At 48.2% G+C, this 15,696-nt stretch overlaps 2 protein-coding genes across 2 annotated transcripts; both read left to right on the top strand.

Annotated features, from left to right (window-relative positions):
- The first annotated feature begins 343 nt into the window (after positions 1 to 343).
- On the top strand, positions 344 to 7,244 carry LOC122365040 (probable thiopurine S-methyltransferase). Its single transcript, XM_043335920.1, has 6 exons — positions 344 to 365; positions 2,792 to 2,976; positions 3,672 to 3,798; positions 4,080 to 4,207; positions 5,407 to 5,537; positions 6,104 to 7,244. Exons 2-6 carry the CDS (start codon positions 2,792 to 2,794, stop codon positions 6,223 to 6,225), a joined length of 693 nt encoding a protein of 230 aa, XP_043191855.1. The 5' UTR covers positions 344 to 365; the 3' UTR covers positions 6,226 to 7,244.
- Positions 7,245 to 9,405: 2,161 nt separating this feature from the next.
- Positions 9,406 to 15,694, top strand: LOC122365033 (serine/threonine-protein kinase VRK1-like). Its single transcript, XM_043335915.1, has 9 exons — positions 9,406 to 9,499; positions 10,093 to 10,131; positions 10,836 to 11,379; positions 11,602 to 11,700; positions 11,819 to 12,134; positions 12,620 to 12,762; positions 13,041 to 13,388; positions 13,610 to 13,791; positions 14,178 to 15,694. Exons 3-9 carry the CDS (start codon positions 10,915 to 10,917, stop codon positions 14,446 to 14,448), a joined length of 1,824 nt encoding a protein of 607 aa, XP_043191850.1. The 5' UTR covers positions 9,406 to 9,499; positions 10,093 to 10,131; positions 10,836 to 10,914; the 3' UTR covers positions 14,449 to 15,694.
- Positions 15,695 to 15,696: the final 2 nt, after the last annotated feature.

Here is a 15,696-nt window from a genome sequence, read left to right as displayed (position 1 = left end):
ATTTGCTGTCAGTTGTCTTCATTGGAATCTCCACTGTCAAATTGAGGCTACCTTGACTGCCAGTGATTTGTCAACAATTGAAAGTTTGATGTTTATATTTGGTACATGTAGAACTTTGAGAATCATAGCCGGTCTGTGTCAATCGTGTTTGATCAATATGCAGTTAGACTGATGAATGACATGATTCGGAAATCCAGTAGTCTTTATCTGAAGCTCCTGCAGCTCTGCGCCGTAAACGTCATAGCTGCGTCGCAGAAGGCATGCCGGCTAAATTTAACTATGAAATGCTTTGAAAATCATCAAATCCTTAATCGTTCCATCATTTCCATCTTCAGGACAGTCATATTGAAGGCCCTGTACACCAGGTCAGATCCTTTACTATACGTTGAAACCTCCGGTCCTCCTGTTCGGGTATGGATGGGCAATAATCCCATGCCACATGCGGGAAGCACCACTGAGTCCTGACCCTTAGGAGCAGTTGCACATGATTCATGGTTCATAATTATTGTTGCTGTAGCTCTAAGCAGTAGAGTTTTCCAGGGTTATAAGAGATACGTGTGGATTTATTTGCCTCGCACTTGTAGGGGGTCAGTCAGACTCAGATGGTCGATGGTCGATGGACCCCGCTTGCTTTTTGCAAATAACTTGTGCTTAAAGTGGATGATCTACCCTCGAGTTGATTAATTTTACACCTACCCTGAAAATTTTATGAACCTGACCTAAATGACCTTTGACCTTTCACCTTTTTCTCAAGAGCATGTTTGGCCAGAATCGCAATTCTGAATGTGAGCTTACATTATCTGCACGTTTCCAGTCTTTTTGTGACTGTAAATGCTCAAACATGTGAAATAATGTTGGTCCCACTCCCATGCATTATGGTGGTTGTTAACCCTCGCCCCGTTGGGGGGGGGGGGCATTTTGGCCCCCCCCCTGTGGTTTTTCCTGAATAGCAAGAAAACGGCGGCGCGCAGCGCCGCCAAATTTTCAGTACCTTTCCGGGCATCAATTTGACACCTTCACACCAAATTTCAAGTCTTAGGTCACCTTAGGTCAGGAGTTATTGAGGTCAAACTGAGGTCATGTTCGAGCAAAAATGAGCAAAAAACATGCAATCTTGAAACGCTCACCAATTCTACAGTTATCAAGCAATTTCAAAGTTCTTTATATGGTCTAATAGACAAAAAGCGGCGCTACAAAACTGCTATCTCGGATTTTCAAAATTTTGGGTTTTTGACCCAAAAATTTTCAAAAAATTGATTTTTTTAGAAAAACTAAATAAAAATCCAAAATTTTTCCGAATTTCGAAAAAACCGGAATATATGTGATAGTCCCTGCGCTCTTCTATATACATACCAAATTTCAGATCGATATCTCGTTTTTTGGCCAAGTTATAGCGAAAAAACTGTTCAAAAATGATGACGTCAAATTTTTGAACTCAATTTTTAGCGATTCTAGACCTTGTACGGCAAAACAAAGACCACCATTGAACTCCCCGTGACGAGCTGCATCAATTCGATACCCATTTTATGCAAAAATATCAACTTTGAAATTTGACCTTATTTGACCTGACCTTGACCTGACCTTGACCAAAACGTGACCTAAGCTGGCCCCAAAGGCTGCCTGACCCACATAATCGCATTTGTCATGTAAAATGGACCATAAAACATGTATCACACGACACTTTCATATTGTGACCCCCCAGTGACCTGACCTCAGTGACCTGACCTGGTATCAGTGACCTCAACTAGCAAAATATGTGTTTGAAGAACATTTCCCCATCGATGATTTTCAATGAAATGCATTTTACTCGATTTTACAACGCATTTCTTGAAATGCCTGTAAACGGTGAAAATTGGACCTTTGACCTGACCTGTGACGTCATCGGTTTGACCTAGGTCAATAAAATTGGGTCACAAGGTAGTTCCCTGATAGGGCTATCCAACACCGTTTGCCGCTTGTCGCTACGTTGCGTGGTTCTCGAGATCTTAGGGGGGGGGGGCCAAAATGGCCCCCCCCCCCCAACGGGGCGCGTTGCTCGGCAGAGCCCAACGGGGCGCGGGTTAAGGTCACGTGGTGATGGTCAGGTCAAGACCATTGACCTTTGATGACTGTGGCTCACTTTTTAAAGCTTTACATGCTTCTAGGGTAGTTTTGGAGCTGATTTCGAATTTAGCATCTGTATGAACACTCACAATATAGTTTTAGTGCCTTTGTGTTTCATAACATCTTATGATGCTGTTAGCAGTTGTTAACACCTACTATGGATAGCCGGCAGGAGAGGAGGCCTACTAATTGACCCAACCTGACCTGACTCGTCCTGGCCTGGATGCATGAAGAGTGAAGACATCATCTGTAATCAAAACTAACACGAACTTAGTGATCAGCACCCCTAAAAAAAAACAACAGCTTCACTTTGAGAAGTTCTAGCGGGTCCCGATTTTCTCAACTTTTGGGTCATTAACCTGACCTGGAAGGTCAATCATGAATCAATGACACAGGACCTTAAAGTTGGGTATCAAAGGCTACCTGTCGTCACCGGCAACACGCTTGTTTTTTTCCGCGAAGCTCTAGCTCGATCAGGGGCCGAACTGCAGGGGGTCCGTCCATCCAACCGACCCCCCTCCCCCCTACACATCAAACGTTGGAAAACGCTGCACACAGGCGAGGGGTCAAATAGCACATAAGTAGCTTTTTGATATGACAGTGAGCTCCATGATCACTGGACTCATCTGATACCAGTGCACTGCGTTGTTGTTTCCATGCATCATTTATTCATCATGCATTGTTTCAGATGGCAGGAGAGATGGACAAGGAAAGAGTGGGTTCCTGGGAGCAGAAATGGTCAGAGGGAAAAATCAACTTCCACAAGCAAGAAGTGCACCCTGACTTGAAAAGGTGGTATGACAAGCTCGTTCCCGATGATCGCCCCCGAACGGTTCTGGTGCCACTGTGTGGCAAATCTGTGGATATGATGTGGTGAGTCTAACTTAGCGTCTAGCGATGAGTCCTGTCTCAGTGATAGAAAGCCTCAGGCTGGAAAGAAGTAAGCTGCTGCTCCGTCTCCATAATTACGTTTGGTTTAGACCCCTTATTTCCGTGCCCAAAGGAGGCATTGGAGCCGGTCGGGACGACTTACGAACCGCTTCGTTACCTACGTATTTTAAGATGTTATGTTTTATCTTCGTAATGTGTTAGACACGCTTAACTTTCTGCAAAAATTATTTTCGATTGATTCATTAACGTGAGGTTAAATTGGCTTCCAATCATTTGTAAAATTTTTCGAGTTTCGGTCTAAATTATTTACCGATGATTCGTTGAACATTCGATATAAATTGCTTCCCGATCGAATGAGTGGCAGAAAAAGAATTCATTTGTCTCTGTTGCTGCACAAGCTCGGCTTATCAGGCACAACTGTTGAGTCTAGGTAGCATTCATCTGTAAATTACGATTTTCTGACGGAGGCTAGACCTGACTAGAAAGCAAAAAACTCAGGACACTGAAACGGTAACTGATAACAGAATTGTTTCTGATAGTATCTAAATATCCTAGCACGGACCATTCCGAGACTCTCAACACGTCTTCCTCAGACACTTGCATGGTATGTAGTCTGGAGTATGTACTGTACCCTATTTGATAATGTATTTCAATGCTGAATCTTCATTTATTTTCAGGTTATACTCAAAGGGCCACACTGTGATTGGAATTGAGTGTGCTGAGAAAGCAATCCTCGACTTTTTCGCGGAAAACAAGCTGGACTTTACTACGTCATCCTCAGTTCCCGAAGCAACATTGTATCAGGTAAGTATTGTATGTTGCAGAAGAGTACGGATAAATGAACTAAACTTGATTGCATCCATTGTGGGCAGTGGTTGTTTGACTGTTGAATCTAAACGTGAAAAATACCTTTGTTCTTCGCTCTATCTATGTAACACACCTTTGTCCTTCATCTCATCTTGTATGTTCCCAGGTTACTTGTAACAGTTATTGATTGACAGTTCACAGCACGTTGATCGGAATTATTATCTCCGAATTATTCCTAAAACGTTATCTAACCGTGGCCTGCGGCCCTGGACCTGCAGACGGCGGACGGCCGACTCCGGCTGTACCGTGCTGACATCTGTCGGCTGAGTGGAGAAACTATTGGCGCCGTGGACGGGATCTGGGACCGTGCTTCGTACGTGGCAATGAACGTGGAAGACAGACCCAAGTAAGAATGGTGCGGTCTTAGCACAAACATGGTTTCTACTTTATAGCTGATGCAATGCAATACTCGCAGCTAGCAAAATGCGTTGATTGGGTTAGAGGGGAATCTGTAAATCTGTGATGTTGTACTATACACAGATGTTGTAAGTAACATAGACTCTACTCATAAGTTGCAGACAAACCTAGATGCGTTATTGCAATGGTGTAAGGATTGGAAAATGTCAGTAAATGTAAATAAATGTGCTTTAATGAGAATGTCAAGAAACAAGCGTGCGGCAGTCCCAAAGTACTTTTTCAATAACTCAGCAATTCCAGTAGTAGAAGAGTTAAAATACTTAGGAGTGTTCATTTCGAAATCTTGTAGCTGGCAAAGACATATACAGTATGTGGCTAGTAGAGGTAACCAAATGTTAAGATTTGTGAAAAGAAATTTTAAAGGCTGTCCACAAGTAGTAAAAGAAACAGTGTATACATCTTTAGTTAGGCCATTAATAGAATATGCAAGTTGTGTTTGGGATCCCAACGCAGAAGGAATGAAACACAATTTAGAGATGATACAGAGGCGTGCAGCTCGTTTTACCTTGAACGATTACAGTAGGGATAGCAGCGTCACAGATATGTTGTCATGTTGGCTGGGACACGCTGGAAGCACGACGCAAAGTTGCCAGATTGTGTTTTTTGCTCAAATTGTACCATGGAGAGAGTAGACATGACACTGATAATATTATTCTTAGGCCTAACTACATAGGGAGGAACGATCATCCCAAAAAGATAAGGCGGATACAATCGCGACTACTATCATACCACAATTCGTTCTTTCCTAAAACTATCCGAGAATGGAACCAACTTGATGTAAATTTAGCCACAATAGAGACGCTTTCTGACTTCAAAGCGATGTTGTAATGTGTGTACTTGTAGTGTATAATGTTGTGTTCGATGTGTATTTGAAAGAGGAGACTCATGCTACGACCAATCCAGACGAATCGAATTTAGTACGATCCGCCGACCATCACCAGGACCTACCAATGGTATTTGTGATGTTTTTCTATGAATACAAATACGAAGTAAAACGAAATGGCGACTCGCGTCAGTAATGTGCATCCGTTGACTTATCTGTGCCCATTACCTATGACTTGTTAATAAGTATTTTGGGAAGTTGAGCTTGTGACGAGCTATGTTCACGGTTGTCGGCGCGTTGGCCAGGTACGCGGCGCTGCTGCGCTCGGTGATGGCGCCCGGCTGTCGGTACCTGCTCAGTACGGTCGAGTACGGTCCCTGCGAGTTTCGGGGCACGCCTCGCAGCGTCACCCCCGCCGACTTCCGACCCGAGTTCGGTGAGTGGCGGGGGGGGGGGGGGGGAGAGGGGTGCTGGTAGAGCACGGTGTGAGAGGCGAGAGCTGAATGATGTTAGACGAGGTCGAAGACCAGTGTAACGTAATCGGTAATTCACCGGTAACACTATCGTTTGAGGACAAAGTGCGTACTGCGTACATACTTCGGTGTGTGATGTCTCGGTTCCGGGTTCACGCGCTGACTTACCATTAGTTGTGGCTTGGGGGCGTCGACAGTTAGATCATAACTATTAACTACGTTCATGTGCGTTGATTTAACGAATCATCGATGGACGGTATCGGCATGGGTACCACTACCAGTATAGTGCTATCGGTATCGGTTGCTCTTGTTTGACACTTGAAAGTTTCTGTTGATAGTAGCTTTCACGTTGATGCAATGAGTCAGTGACAAAAGAAGTACCTTCCTGCAGATTGTACAGAAAGGCACTTTTTGCCATCCGCTTATCCACAGCCCCGTCGCAATAATCCCAGGCATGTGGCGTACCACCTTCTTACACCGTGCCTGTACCAAGACTGACACGTTATACGATGTCTGTGCTGGTTTGCAGAGTCTGTGGCGGATATCGAGCACCTGTACTCGCACCCTCAGCCCGACGACCTGCCGCCGGGCCTGCTCCGATGCAGCCCGGCCGGCCTCCAGGAGAACCTGTACCTTATCGTGCGACGGTAGACGCCGAGGTGGTAACCGCGGTAAGGCGAGCGGGAGAGCCGTGAACCGTGCTAGTTGGGCAGGCACAGAGACACAGAGAATCGTACGATGAACCTGTGCGAGGGCGGCTCAGCCCAGTGCATTTGGTGGATGGGACCATTTGGAAGATGTGCCGTGTTGTAAAAAGCCGAGTGTCGAAGATTGATGTGGTGGTGCGCACATTTGATTTTGTTACAATCAGCTCTGTACTTTTTGTAGTGACGGAATCAGTTTGTATAAGGTGCACGCAGCGGAGCGGAAGGCGCGACAGCTCAAACCAATGCCTTAAACCACCTTAGACGTTTGACGTCGGCATGCCCACTAGTCAATAGGACGTTTAGTTCGTTGAACTGTAATTGACTCATCGCGGGTTATTTTCCTGTCTAGGTTCTCTTCACCCCGGTCGCTGGTCAGTTATAATCTGGCTTGTGGAGGTAGTAAGTCTAAATGGGCTACGCCCGAGACTGGTAGTGGTGCTCCATTATTGTTACATGCTATTTTGGCAGTGTGCTAAGCATTGTGATTCTATTTTACTATTATAGAATTGAGTGATGCTGTGATGCGTGCTTTTTAGGACGCATTACGTAATACCCAGGGACGGCGTACGGTACTTGTTTCAAACGATGCACGTCCAATGTTCATACAGTAAATAAATTTTTGGTCGTTTATCCGTCCCTCTCACCTATGTAACAGATTACAGATCATGTATAAAATCGCATTCTGCAATTTGCTCTGGTTGGTCTTGCCAATTGAGAGTTATGCATCTGTTTACATATTCTACGATTACCAGCACCGTACCAAAACCTGTAGGAAGGCTGTGGGGCCTGACCGGCATGTGGAGATTGTATGTTCGATTGCTGATGGGAGACATCGAGTGAACATCAGCGAAAACACGTGTACCTGCACGCTAACGGTGTGGCTTTGACTTGGAGATGGCAGTCACTTCACATCACCTTCTGGTGCTGTAAACTTTATTGAATACACCTGATCACTTTTGATTATATCAAGAATGTAACATTTTAACAAGAAACATTTATTGAGATAGAATATGGCAAGTGGTAACAATGAAAGCATTGTAGTGGGTCAGAATAAGCCTGGCCCCATTCATACACCTCTGGATCATGTGACCATTTGCCAAGGATCAGCTGTCTCATTTGGAATTTCACATGGTTTACATACATTTGTTCTTTACAAATATAAAAATACATAAAAAGGGAGGACACAATCTGGAGATAGGCAGGTACTCACTACATTTATGATGATATAACTGTGTCCTGGGAGTTAAGACAGTTCGGCCTTACAGCTGGGTTTGTTCCTTTCCAATCGTTGGGTTGGCATTGTCACCCAGGAGGTTCTGCGAGGAAGAGAAGAATGGACGAAGTGAGGGCTTTGGTGTCGAGCTGATGCTCATGGTGTCGATCTCGGGCTCAGAGTCTGATGCGTACTCGTCCAGCTCCTTCAGCAGGTCAGCGATCTCCCTCTCCTCGCCGTCAAACTTGGGATCCATGTCCTGGTCCTGGTCCAGCTCCTGCAGACCCTCGGACACCTTGAATCGCTTCAGAAGTGTCATGAACTTCTCCTTCAGGTTTCTCTGCCTCATGTTTGAGCCCATGTGCTTGGAAGATGGGGGCTTTCCTCTGGCATCAGGAATCTGCTCAGAATCAGAGCACTCATCATTGGTGCTGTACTCTTCCTCTTCTTCTGAGTCATACCTGTAGGGCATGTCCATGTTCTTGGGCATCTGCATTTCTTCCTGTTCTGCTGGCTGACTGACCAGCGACTCCACACTCAGGATGGCAGCCAGGGTCTGACGCTCCTTTGGGTCCGAGTACAGCATCAGGTCTTTGTCCACTGACTTCTGCAGGATTTGTGACATGTTGATGACACCAACAGACAGTGTCTTGTACCCCAGTATGGTTCTGTTTTTGTACCTCTTGCGTCTCTGCAGCATGATCTGCAACTTGTTGCCCTCTCCTTTCAAGAAGTGAGGATACTGGAGAGAAAATGTTAAATCCAGCTCAGTGTCAATAAGGCCATTGCTTTGTAAAGGAATTTCATTTGACCTCAAGGTTCTTTTGGCACTCTGCATCTTCACAGCAATCAGCAATGACCCCAAGTCCGAACTGACTGGACGAACAACCTTCAGATGGGCCAGCTTCAGGGTGCACTGCCTTGCAATGCAAACTGGGGATGTTCTTTCCACTTCCCAGGTTGCAAATAACCTCATTGGGGTTGGCTTAACCCCATCAGCTGTTGACACTTTAGATGGTTTCTCTGCCATTTTTGTTCCTGCTAGCAAATAGTATGAGCTACAAAGAACTTACTGCAACAATAATGGCACCATTCAAACCACACTAATACTGCTGAGCATCTCTGGGTCACTGCCAACACTGCAAGTAATGTAATGTTGAGAGTTTGAGTTCACTTCAGGCACATGTGGTGCTGACAGCTTTCACCTTCAGATATGAACAGTTTATACGGAAACAGCTGTGGCATCTATCCTTAGCACCTCAAAATTCAAATGCAGTCATGCACAAGCATGCTTATATGCTAGGTAGGTAGCGCCTGTACCATATGGCTCATTGGTTGACTTCCATCTCAATCTTCCAAGTAGCCTCTTTGATTCAAACCCTATCTTGATCGGTTCTTGATCTCCACTGTCTTTGCATTGGATGAATGCTTGAAGGCGTCTGCTTCTGGCACTTTCCAAAAAGTTCAATAAGTAGCAGAAGACATGCTGATGTCTGATACACGACAAAGATGGGCAACCAACACCACCGAAGGACTTGGAAGGGCTATAAAATGCGAATTTTGATATCCAATGCGAGCTGCACAATTCGTGAGAGAGAACTTGTAATTGAACAAGGTTTGGGCATTCAATTCTTGTCAATTTCAAGATATATGACGTCATATTCAAAGCTAATATTTTGTTTTTATTATTTTTAACAAAATTCAACCTTGAAAAATTACAAAGTGAATAAAATAATTTTTCGTCAAATTATTAAGAAAACAAACATAAAATTAAGATCAATTTTTTGATATAACGTAAATATAGAGGGCTGTTTTCGACTGTAATACAAAAACTACGCCACAGAGATCTTCCTGGCGCAATTCACTACCTCGCTTCCGTGTTTGAAATCAACAGAAATCAATTCAGTGTGCTATGAGCGGTGTGTCAGTTATTCGGTATATAGGGCCTCGCGTTATTCGTAGTTTACTGAATGCACGGTGACTGAATGATATCCCTTTTTAATAGGTAATTTGCATTTGAGATACACACGTTAGAGGTGGCAAGGAATTTGAAATTGGGTTAGGCGCGCATTTAGCACGCAATCCTTCAGGACCTAGGGCGTGCTGAAAAGTTCAATTACCTATATCAACTCATCAGCACGTAACTCTGCGCCGACCAGCCAACAAATAATCAGCTGCTGCGCTTCATGGCATGTTTGGCACTGAGCTGCAGTCAGCGAGCGGCCCATGGGCTTCAATGTAAAATTCAGCGTGTAAATGTGCGCGCCTAACCAGAGGACGGCGACCTTTACACTACACCGCCCGGCCGGTGTCAGCATCAACCACATCGGCATCCAAACAAAAAAATGGACATCCTGGAGTGGTGGCAAATATAACTACTCAATTTCAGGTCACCTTAACTCACAGTTACCGAATCCCCCTTAAAATCTTGAGTGTTTTTCCTTTCCAATGTTACCTATGTCTCTCATAATTTCATTGAAAGATATGTAGGTTGGTAGTAGGTTATGGGTGGGTTGGCTGCTTAGAAGGTTAGTGGGTACTGATAGGTTAGGTTAGATTGTTTTTTATCTACTTCAACTTCATCTTCACATTTTCCAGAAGTCTGCTTAGCAGGGCGCTCTGTTCTTCCATTTGAAGGTAGGATATGAATGCATAAAAGATTAAAACCAAACCAGTAGGTGAATGCTTAGTTCATTTCAATTCAGTTCAAGTTCATTGTACAGTGTGAGAGATTGTAATGGCTATCCATAACATTAACATTTCATGATCACATTTGGGTTGATATATACAAGGTTTGTGGCCTTTATGGATCACTGAAGTTTATTATAATGTGACATCAACATGCATTCTCTTATATCAGCAGTCAGCATAGGTATACCTTCAGTCATTCACCCCAGTTTTCTAGTATGGTGTTGTTTCATGAGTTTTTCTTCAAAATCTTGGTCTAGGTTTTACATGACATGCCATAGTGCTTTAACTAATTGTTCATTATTTTCCCTTCATTGTCTTTTGTAGTTGGTTTCAGTTTCAGTTGCTGGTGAAAATGAAGCTATGAACACAATCACAGGCCACAGTCCAGGCCCCACTCATGTCAAATGATGAGATAAAACGTACCTTAAGTTACCTACTTGGCATCTTTTCCAGTTGCAAGCACTGGTGACATTTTCTATCAATTTAGTTGGCATGTTTGCTTGTTATGTTACACGCTCAGTAGTCAGTGCTCACACATTCCAATGACCCATGATGACTAACATCGAAATTCATGGTTTGTTCTAATTTCTGATTGCTCTCAGAATCGATATTCTAAGCAATTATTGTCATTTTTAATGCTGATATTTCAGTGTGCCTCACCGAAGGACCTCAGAAGTGTCACAGCCAGCCTTAATCACCCCCACCTCTCTGGGCGTGCTCTGAGCGGATATGGCGCCCCGCAAGGCCCGCGCGCCCAAGGCGGCCGCGCTGCCGCCCTCGCTGCCGGCCGGCCTGGTGGTGACAGACCTGACGCGGCGCACCTGGCGCATCGACGCGCCGATCGGCTCCGGCGGCTTCGGCCTCATCTACGGGGCCACGGCCGAGTCGGCGCCGCCGGCCGCCGGCGCCCAGTACGTCATCAAGGTGGAGAGTCACGGCAGCGGGCCGCTCTTCTCCGAGATGCACTGCTACATGCGCGTGGCGCGCGCCGAGACGATCGCCGCCTGGAAGAAGGCGCACGGTCTGAAGAAGTTCGGGATGCCGCAGTTTGTCGCCAGCGGCTCGTTCGACCACGGCGGTCAGAAGTTCCGCTTCATGGTGATCGAACGGTACGGCACCGACCTGCAGAAGCTGCTGGAGCAGAACAACCACCGCTTCCCCATGGCGACCATCCTCCACATCGGCATCCAGGTGGTGAGTGGACAACCGACGCTGCCTTTATCTAGCCGGCCAAACGTGTGCTGACCAGTGAGACATTACAGCCATGACGGTTTCCCGACTCATCAGCCACTAGCGGATCAAGTCAGAATGCAGCATGCTCTCATTATAGCCCAACGATCGTCAGAATGCAGAATGTTCTCATTATATCCCAAAGATCGTGATGTGATGGATCATCCGAAGTTTCATTTCTTTCAGTTGGATGTTCTGGAGTTTCTCCACAGCCAAGAGTACATCCATGGTGACATCAAGGGCCAGAACCTCCTGCTTGGGCTCGATAAAGACACAAAAGACTTGGTAAGTACGCTTCCATCCACTGTGCATGACTGATCTTGTGGACTGGTAGGCTGAGTTACTATCACAAGGGATTCATTGTTCAAAACTAGATTCAGCGTTCTCCGTTGCCCACGCACAGGTACACCTGGTCGACTTTGGCCTGGCGTGCCGGTACGCCTTCGACGGCGTGCACAAAGAGTACAAGCCGGACGTGCGGAAGGCGCACAACGGCACCATAGAGTTCACCAGCCGGGACGCGCACATCGGCGCCCAGTCGCGGCGCGGCGACCTGGAGATCCTCGGCTACAACCTGCTGCAGTGGGCCAGCGGCACGCTGCCCTGGATGGACCGGCTGCAGAACGCCGAGCGGGTGGCAGACGAAAAGAACCGGCTCATGGCTAACGTCCCGGCACTCGTCAAGGCCTGCTTCAAGAACGGGATGCCGAAAGGAGCCGGTGAGTGATCGGGGAGACTGCGCTGGGCACAGGGCGATGGGAGGGAGGTGAAGGGAGATGAGGGTGGACGCTGGACTGTGGGGGTAGTGTAGGACGTTACACTGCTAGTTGGCTGTAACCAGCCAAGTGGCAAGATGTCCTGTAGCAGCCTGTCCGTCCAATGTCCATGTAATTATTATTCGCTGCTTCATCGCCTTATCTTGATCGGTATTAAATATATCTTTTTTACAATATAACTCAGCTTTATTGGACAGTTTCGTGATCTTTATTGCCACTGCTTCAGCGAATTGCATTGTCACTTTTGTCACATTTTCATAAGAACCTCAGAATTCGAATTAGGATGTTTTCTCTTTCCGGTGAGCCGAAGGCACAATAACAATAACACAATCAGGGTCATGTCATGTATACAACATCCCCTATGACCAGTGACCACGGTCACCGACTCGCCCACTCGCTCACCGTTTCACCCTTGCGTTCCGTCCCAGACACTCTGCAGCGGTTCCTGGCGGCCGTTGCCGCTCTGAAGTTCGACGAGCAGCCCAACTACTCCGCACTGCGCGGCGTTCTGCACGCCGGGCTCAAGTCGCTGGGAAACCCGCCCGCCCGGCTGGTCTTCGTAGCCGACTCGGTGAGAAAATCCTGCACAACTTCCCTCCATTCGAAGAGTGTTTTACGAAGGTGTCTGATGGATGGATTGATGGTTTGTTTGGGCGTGTGGTGTTTTATGAAGCTATTAGATCATGGGTGAGCAATATTTATGCGGTGTGATCATCGTAATAAATCAAGCATTTTTCCTAGAATGTGCAGGAGACGTACCATGCTTATTGCTGCTGTCTGAAATACATTCCAATGTGCACCAGTCGTCCCTTGGCTGCCCTGACCGCCCCTATCTCCTCCCCGCTCCAGGACATGTCGAGCCCGCGGTCGTCGGGCCGCGCCGCCCGGGACCGCTCTCCGCTGCACACGGACCAGGAGCCGGCCTCGTCTCGCCGCCGGCCGGCCGCCGCCGCCAAGAGAGGAGGACGGGGACGCGGCCGCGCCGCCGCCGTGTCCTCACACTCTTCCTCCGAGGGAGAGGAGGAAGAGGAGGAGGAGCCGCCCCCTCAGCCGCTGGTGAACGGTCGCGGCGGAGGAAAGGGCGCGAAGGGAGGCGCGCGCGGGAAGAAGAGGGCGTCTGAGGAGAGTCCGGAGGAGAACGGGGCGGCGCCCGGACGCAGCAACGGCGCCGGGAAGAAGGCCAGGGTGAACGGCAAGGTAAGGGGACTGGGAGAGGAGGGGAGGGATCGTGATCAACAGACCTGTGTTAATTGACGATTGACGGCAGACCCTAAATATGCTCTAATTCACCTCTTGTAAGAATAATTGTGTAGTAACACTCACGCATGACAGCACACTATCGGAATTGACACACAGCCATATCGTATATTAGCGCATCCATACCGCCTTAATTGCCAAATCGGCGCCGTTGCCCGCAGGCGGACTCGGCCAAGTCCAGTGCCAACTCCTCCAGCACCGGCTCCATCTACGACAACATCAACCCGGCCATGCAGGAGGTGCTCGACAAGAGGGCCAAGGCCGCCGAAAAGGCCAAGGCCAAGCCAAAGCAGTCAGTGGCCAAGTCGAAACTGAAGTCGTCGGCTGCAACTTCCGCCGCCAGGTATGTCGCTTGAGGTGCTTGAGTGACGATGGAATGAAATTATTGGAAGTTATGTATAAAGATGTTTTCAGTCATGATCGCTATGAGTGTTTTCCAGATGTCAGCGTGTTACGCCTGTTTTAGATACGAATGAGCCTTTCCATGAGGTTATTTTTTGTTTGTGCCGGAGTTAATAATGTGCTTGGCCAAATCAGTTTGCTTTGTTGAGAAGTGAAAATTGAAATGTGTTTTAAGACTAAGGAAGGACTAAGAAATGAACATTCTGCTTCATAAGCAGGTGCTACGGCCGTCATTTTCTGTGCAATTTAAGTACTTGGTCAATGCTTCATGCTGATGTATTTCGGTAGAGTACCGGTACCCGGTCTGACTCCCCGTCCCGTTTGCAGTCGGGCGGCGAAGGGCCGGGCCGCGGCGGTGGCTGCCGACTCCCCCTCGGGCCGGGCGGCCGGCCGGCGGGTGGCCTCGCCGGGCCGGGGCCGCGCCGGCCGGCCGGCCGTCCCCGATACCAACGGGGACAGCGAAGACAGCTTCCACACGCCGTCGGGCGCGCCGGCCCCGCGGCGCAGCGGCCGACTGAGCGGTAGTGGAGCCCTCAGCCCGCTGGCGCAGCCCCGCCGGGCCATCCGCGGCGCCGACCTGTCGCCGGAACTGTGGTGAGGTGTCGACAGGGCGCCAGGAGGATCCGCGGTGAATCGGTGAGAGCAGACACTGCCGGGAGAGGATTCATGGTAGACACTGCCCGGAAAGAATCTTTGGCGAACTGGTGAGAGCCGGATAGCTAAGGAGGGTCCCTGATAACCTGTCGTGGCGCCGACCACTGAGGATAGTTCTCGCTTCACTGTGGAGTGGACGGGTGAGCCGCTGCTCGGTGGAAGAGAAGACTCCCGACTAGGCGGCCTGCCAGGACGAGTGAGACATTCCGTTTGGTGCCGATGTGGAGCTGACGGCAGTGGATGGTCGCGGCCGCCGGTGAGTGACAAGCTGTGGTGGACGCTGTGGAGATTCAGTGCAGTGGGCGAGGATGGCTCGGTGCGGTGGAGATTCAGCGCAGTGGGCGCTGATGTTCGTATGGTCACACGCGGCTGGAGCCTTGATGTGAGTTTTCCCAGGGAGCAGTTGCCAAGGCGCGATGACTGTGAAGTGGCTGACGTCGACATGGAGCCTAGCGCTCGGTTCTGGAGGTTCCTAACCGCCACCCGTTCGACTGGCGACGCTGTGATGTGGACACTGTCGTGAGGTGTTGTCGATCTGTACAGTCCGCTCGGACGCCGGCGGGTCGGGCCGGGTACCACGGGTTACGGGGCTCGGTTCGCTCCTCACCCCGCCCCCCGACGGCCAGTGAGGCGGAGGGCGCCTCGCGACGAGCTTCGGGCGCGCCCGGAGCGCTCGGATAGCGCGCCGGGCACCGCGCGTTTCAATGTAGAGCTGTGATTTGCTGACTGAGGGTGCGATGGTCATTGCAAGATTCTCATTCCCATCGATGTGTCGTTTTTTATTCCTAGAAGATATGTCTCCTTTTCTGCACGTATTCTTCAGTGGCTACTGTGCTAATAACTATGTTTTGCTAATGAAACCTGTTTATGCAGTTTCGCATTTAGAAGGAGCATTGAAGAAGACGCGATTCACCAAAAGTTGAACGTCTTTCGCAACAATCAGTTGACACGGGTTTGACACAAACTCATCCGTTGTATCAAAAGATTTGTTTGACATCCTGAATGTTAGCTCCTAACTGCTTTCCCTTATCGCTTCACCTCAGAGTGACTGAGTTGTGAGCTGCTTCCTGTACAATGTTGTTTTTCACCGTGCGTATCAAACGTGGACTATGAATTTCACTTTCAGCGCGAGACTTCGCATTTTTTACGCTCTTGTCCTATATGTTGTAATAAAATGGCTTCGAAATGCAGA

The sequence above is a fragment of the Amphibalanus amphitrite genome, unplaced genomic scaffold, assembly GCF_019059575.1.
Source record: "Amphibalanus amphitrite isolate SeventyFive unplaced genomic scaffold, NRLGWU_Aamphi_draft 000712F_arrow, whole genome shotgun sequence".
NCBI lineage: Eukaryota > Metazoa > Arthropoda > Thecostraca > Balanomorpha > Balanidae > Amphibalanus > Amphibalanus amphitrite.
Note: the sequence above shows the minus strand (reverse complement) of the source record. Positions and strands in the feature narration are given on the sequence as shown.

Excerpts from the sequence above, each read along its gene's own strand:
- LOC122365040 (XM_043335920.1), top strand. The coding sequence starts at position 2,792 with ATGGCAGGAGAGATGGACAAGGAAAGAGTGGGTTCCTGGGAGCAGAAA. Across the intron at positions 2,977-3,671 it reads AAATCTGTGGATATGATGTG|GTTATACTCAAAGGGCCACA; the intron begins GTGAGTCTAACT and ends ATTTATTTTCAG. Across the intron at positions 3,799-4,079 it reads CCGAAGCAACATTGTATCAG|ACGGCGGACGGCCGACTCCG; the intron begins GTAAGTATTGTA and ends CTGGACCTGCAG.
- LOC122365033 (XM_043335915.1), top strand. The coding sequence starts at position 10,915 with ATGGCGCCCCGCAAGGCCCGCGCGCCCAAGGCGGCCGCGCTGCCGCCC. Across the intron at positions 12,763-13,040 it reads TGGTCTTCGTAGCCGACTCG|GACATGTCGAGCCCGCGGTC; the intron begins GTGAGAAAATCC and ends TCCCCGCTCCAG. Across the intron at positions 13,792-14,177 it reads GCTGCAACTTCCGCCGCCAG|TCGGGCGGCGAAGGGCCGGG; the intron begins GTATGTCGCTTG and ends TCCCGTTTGCAG.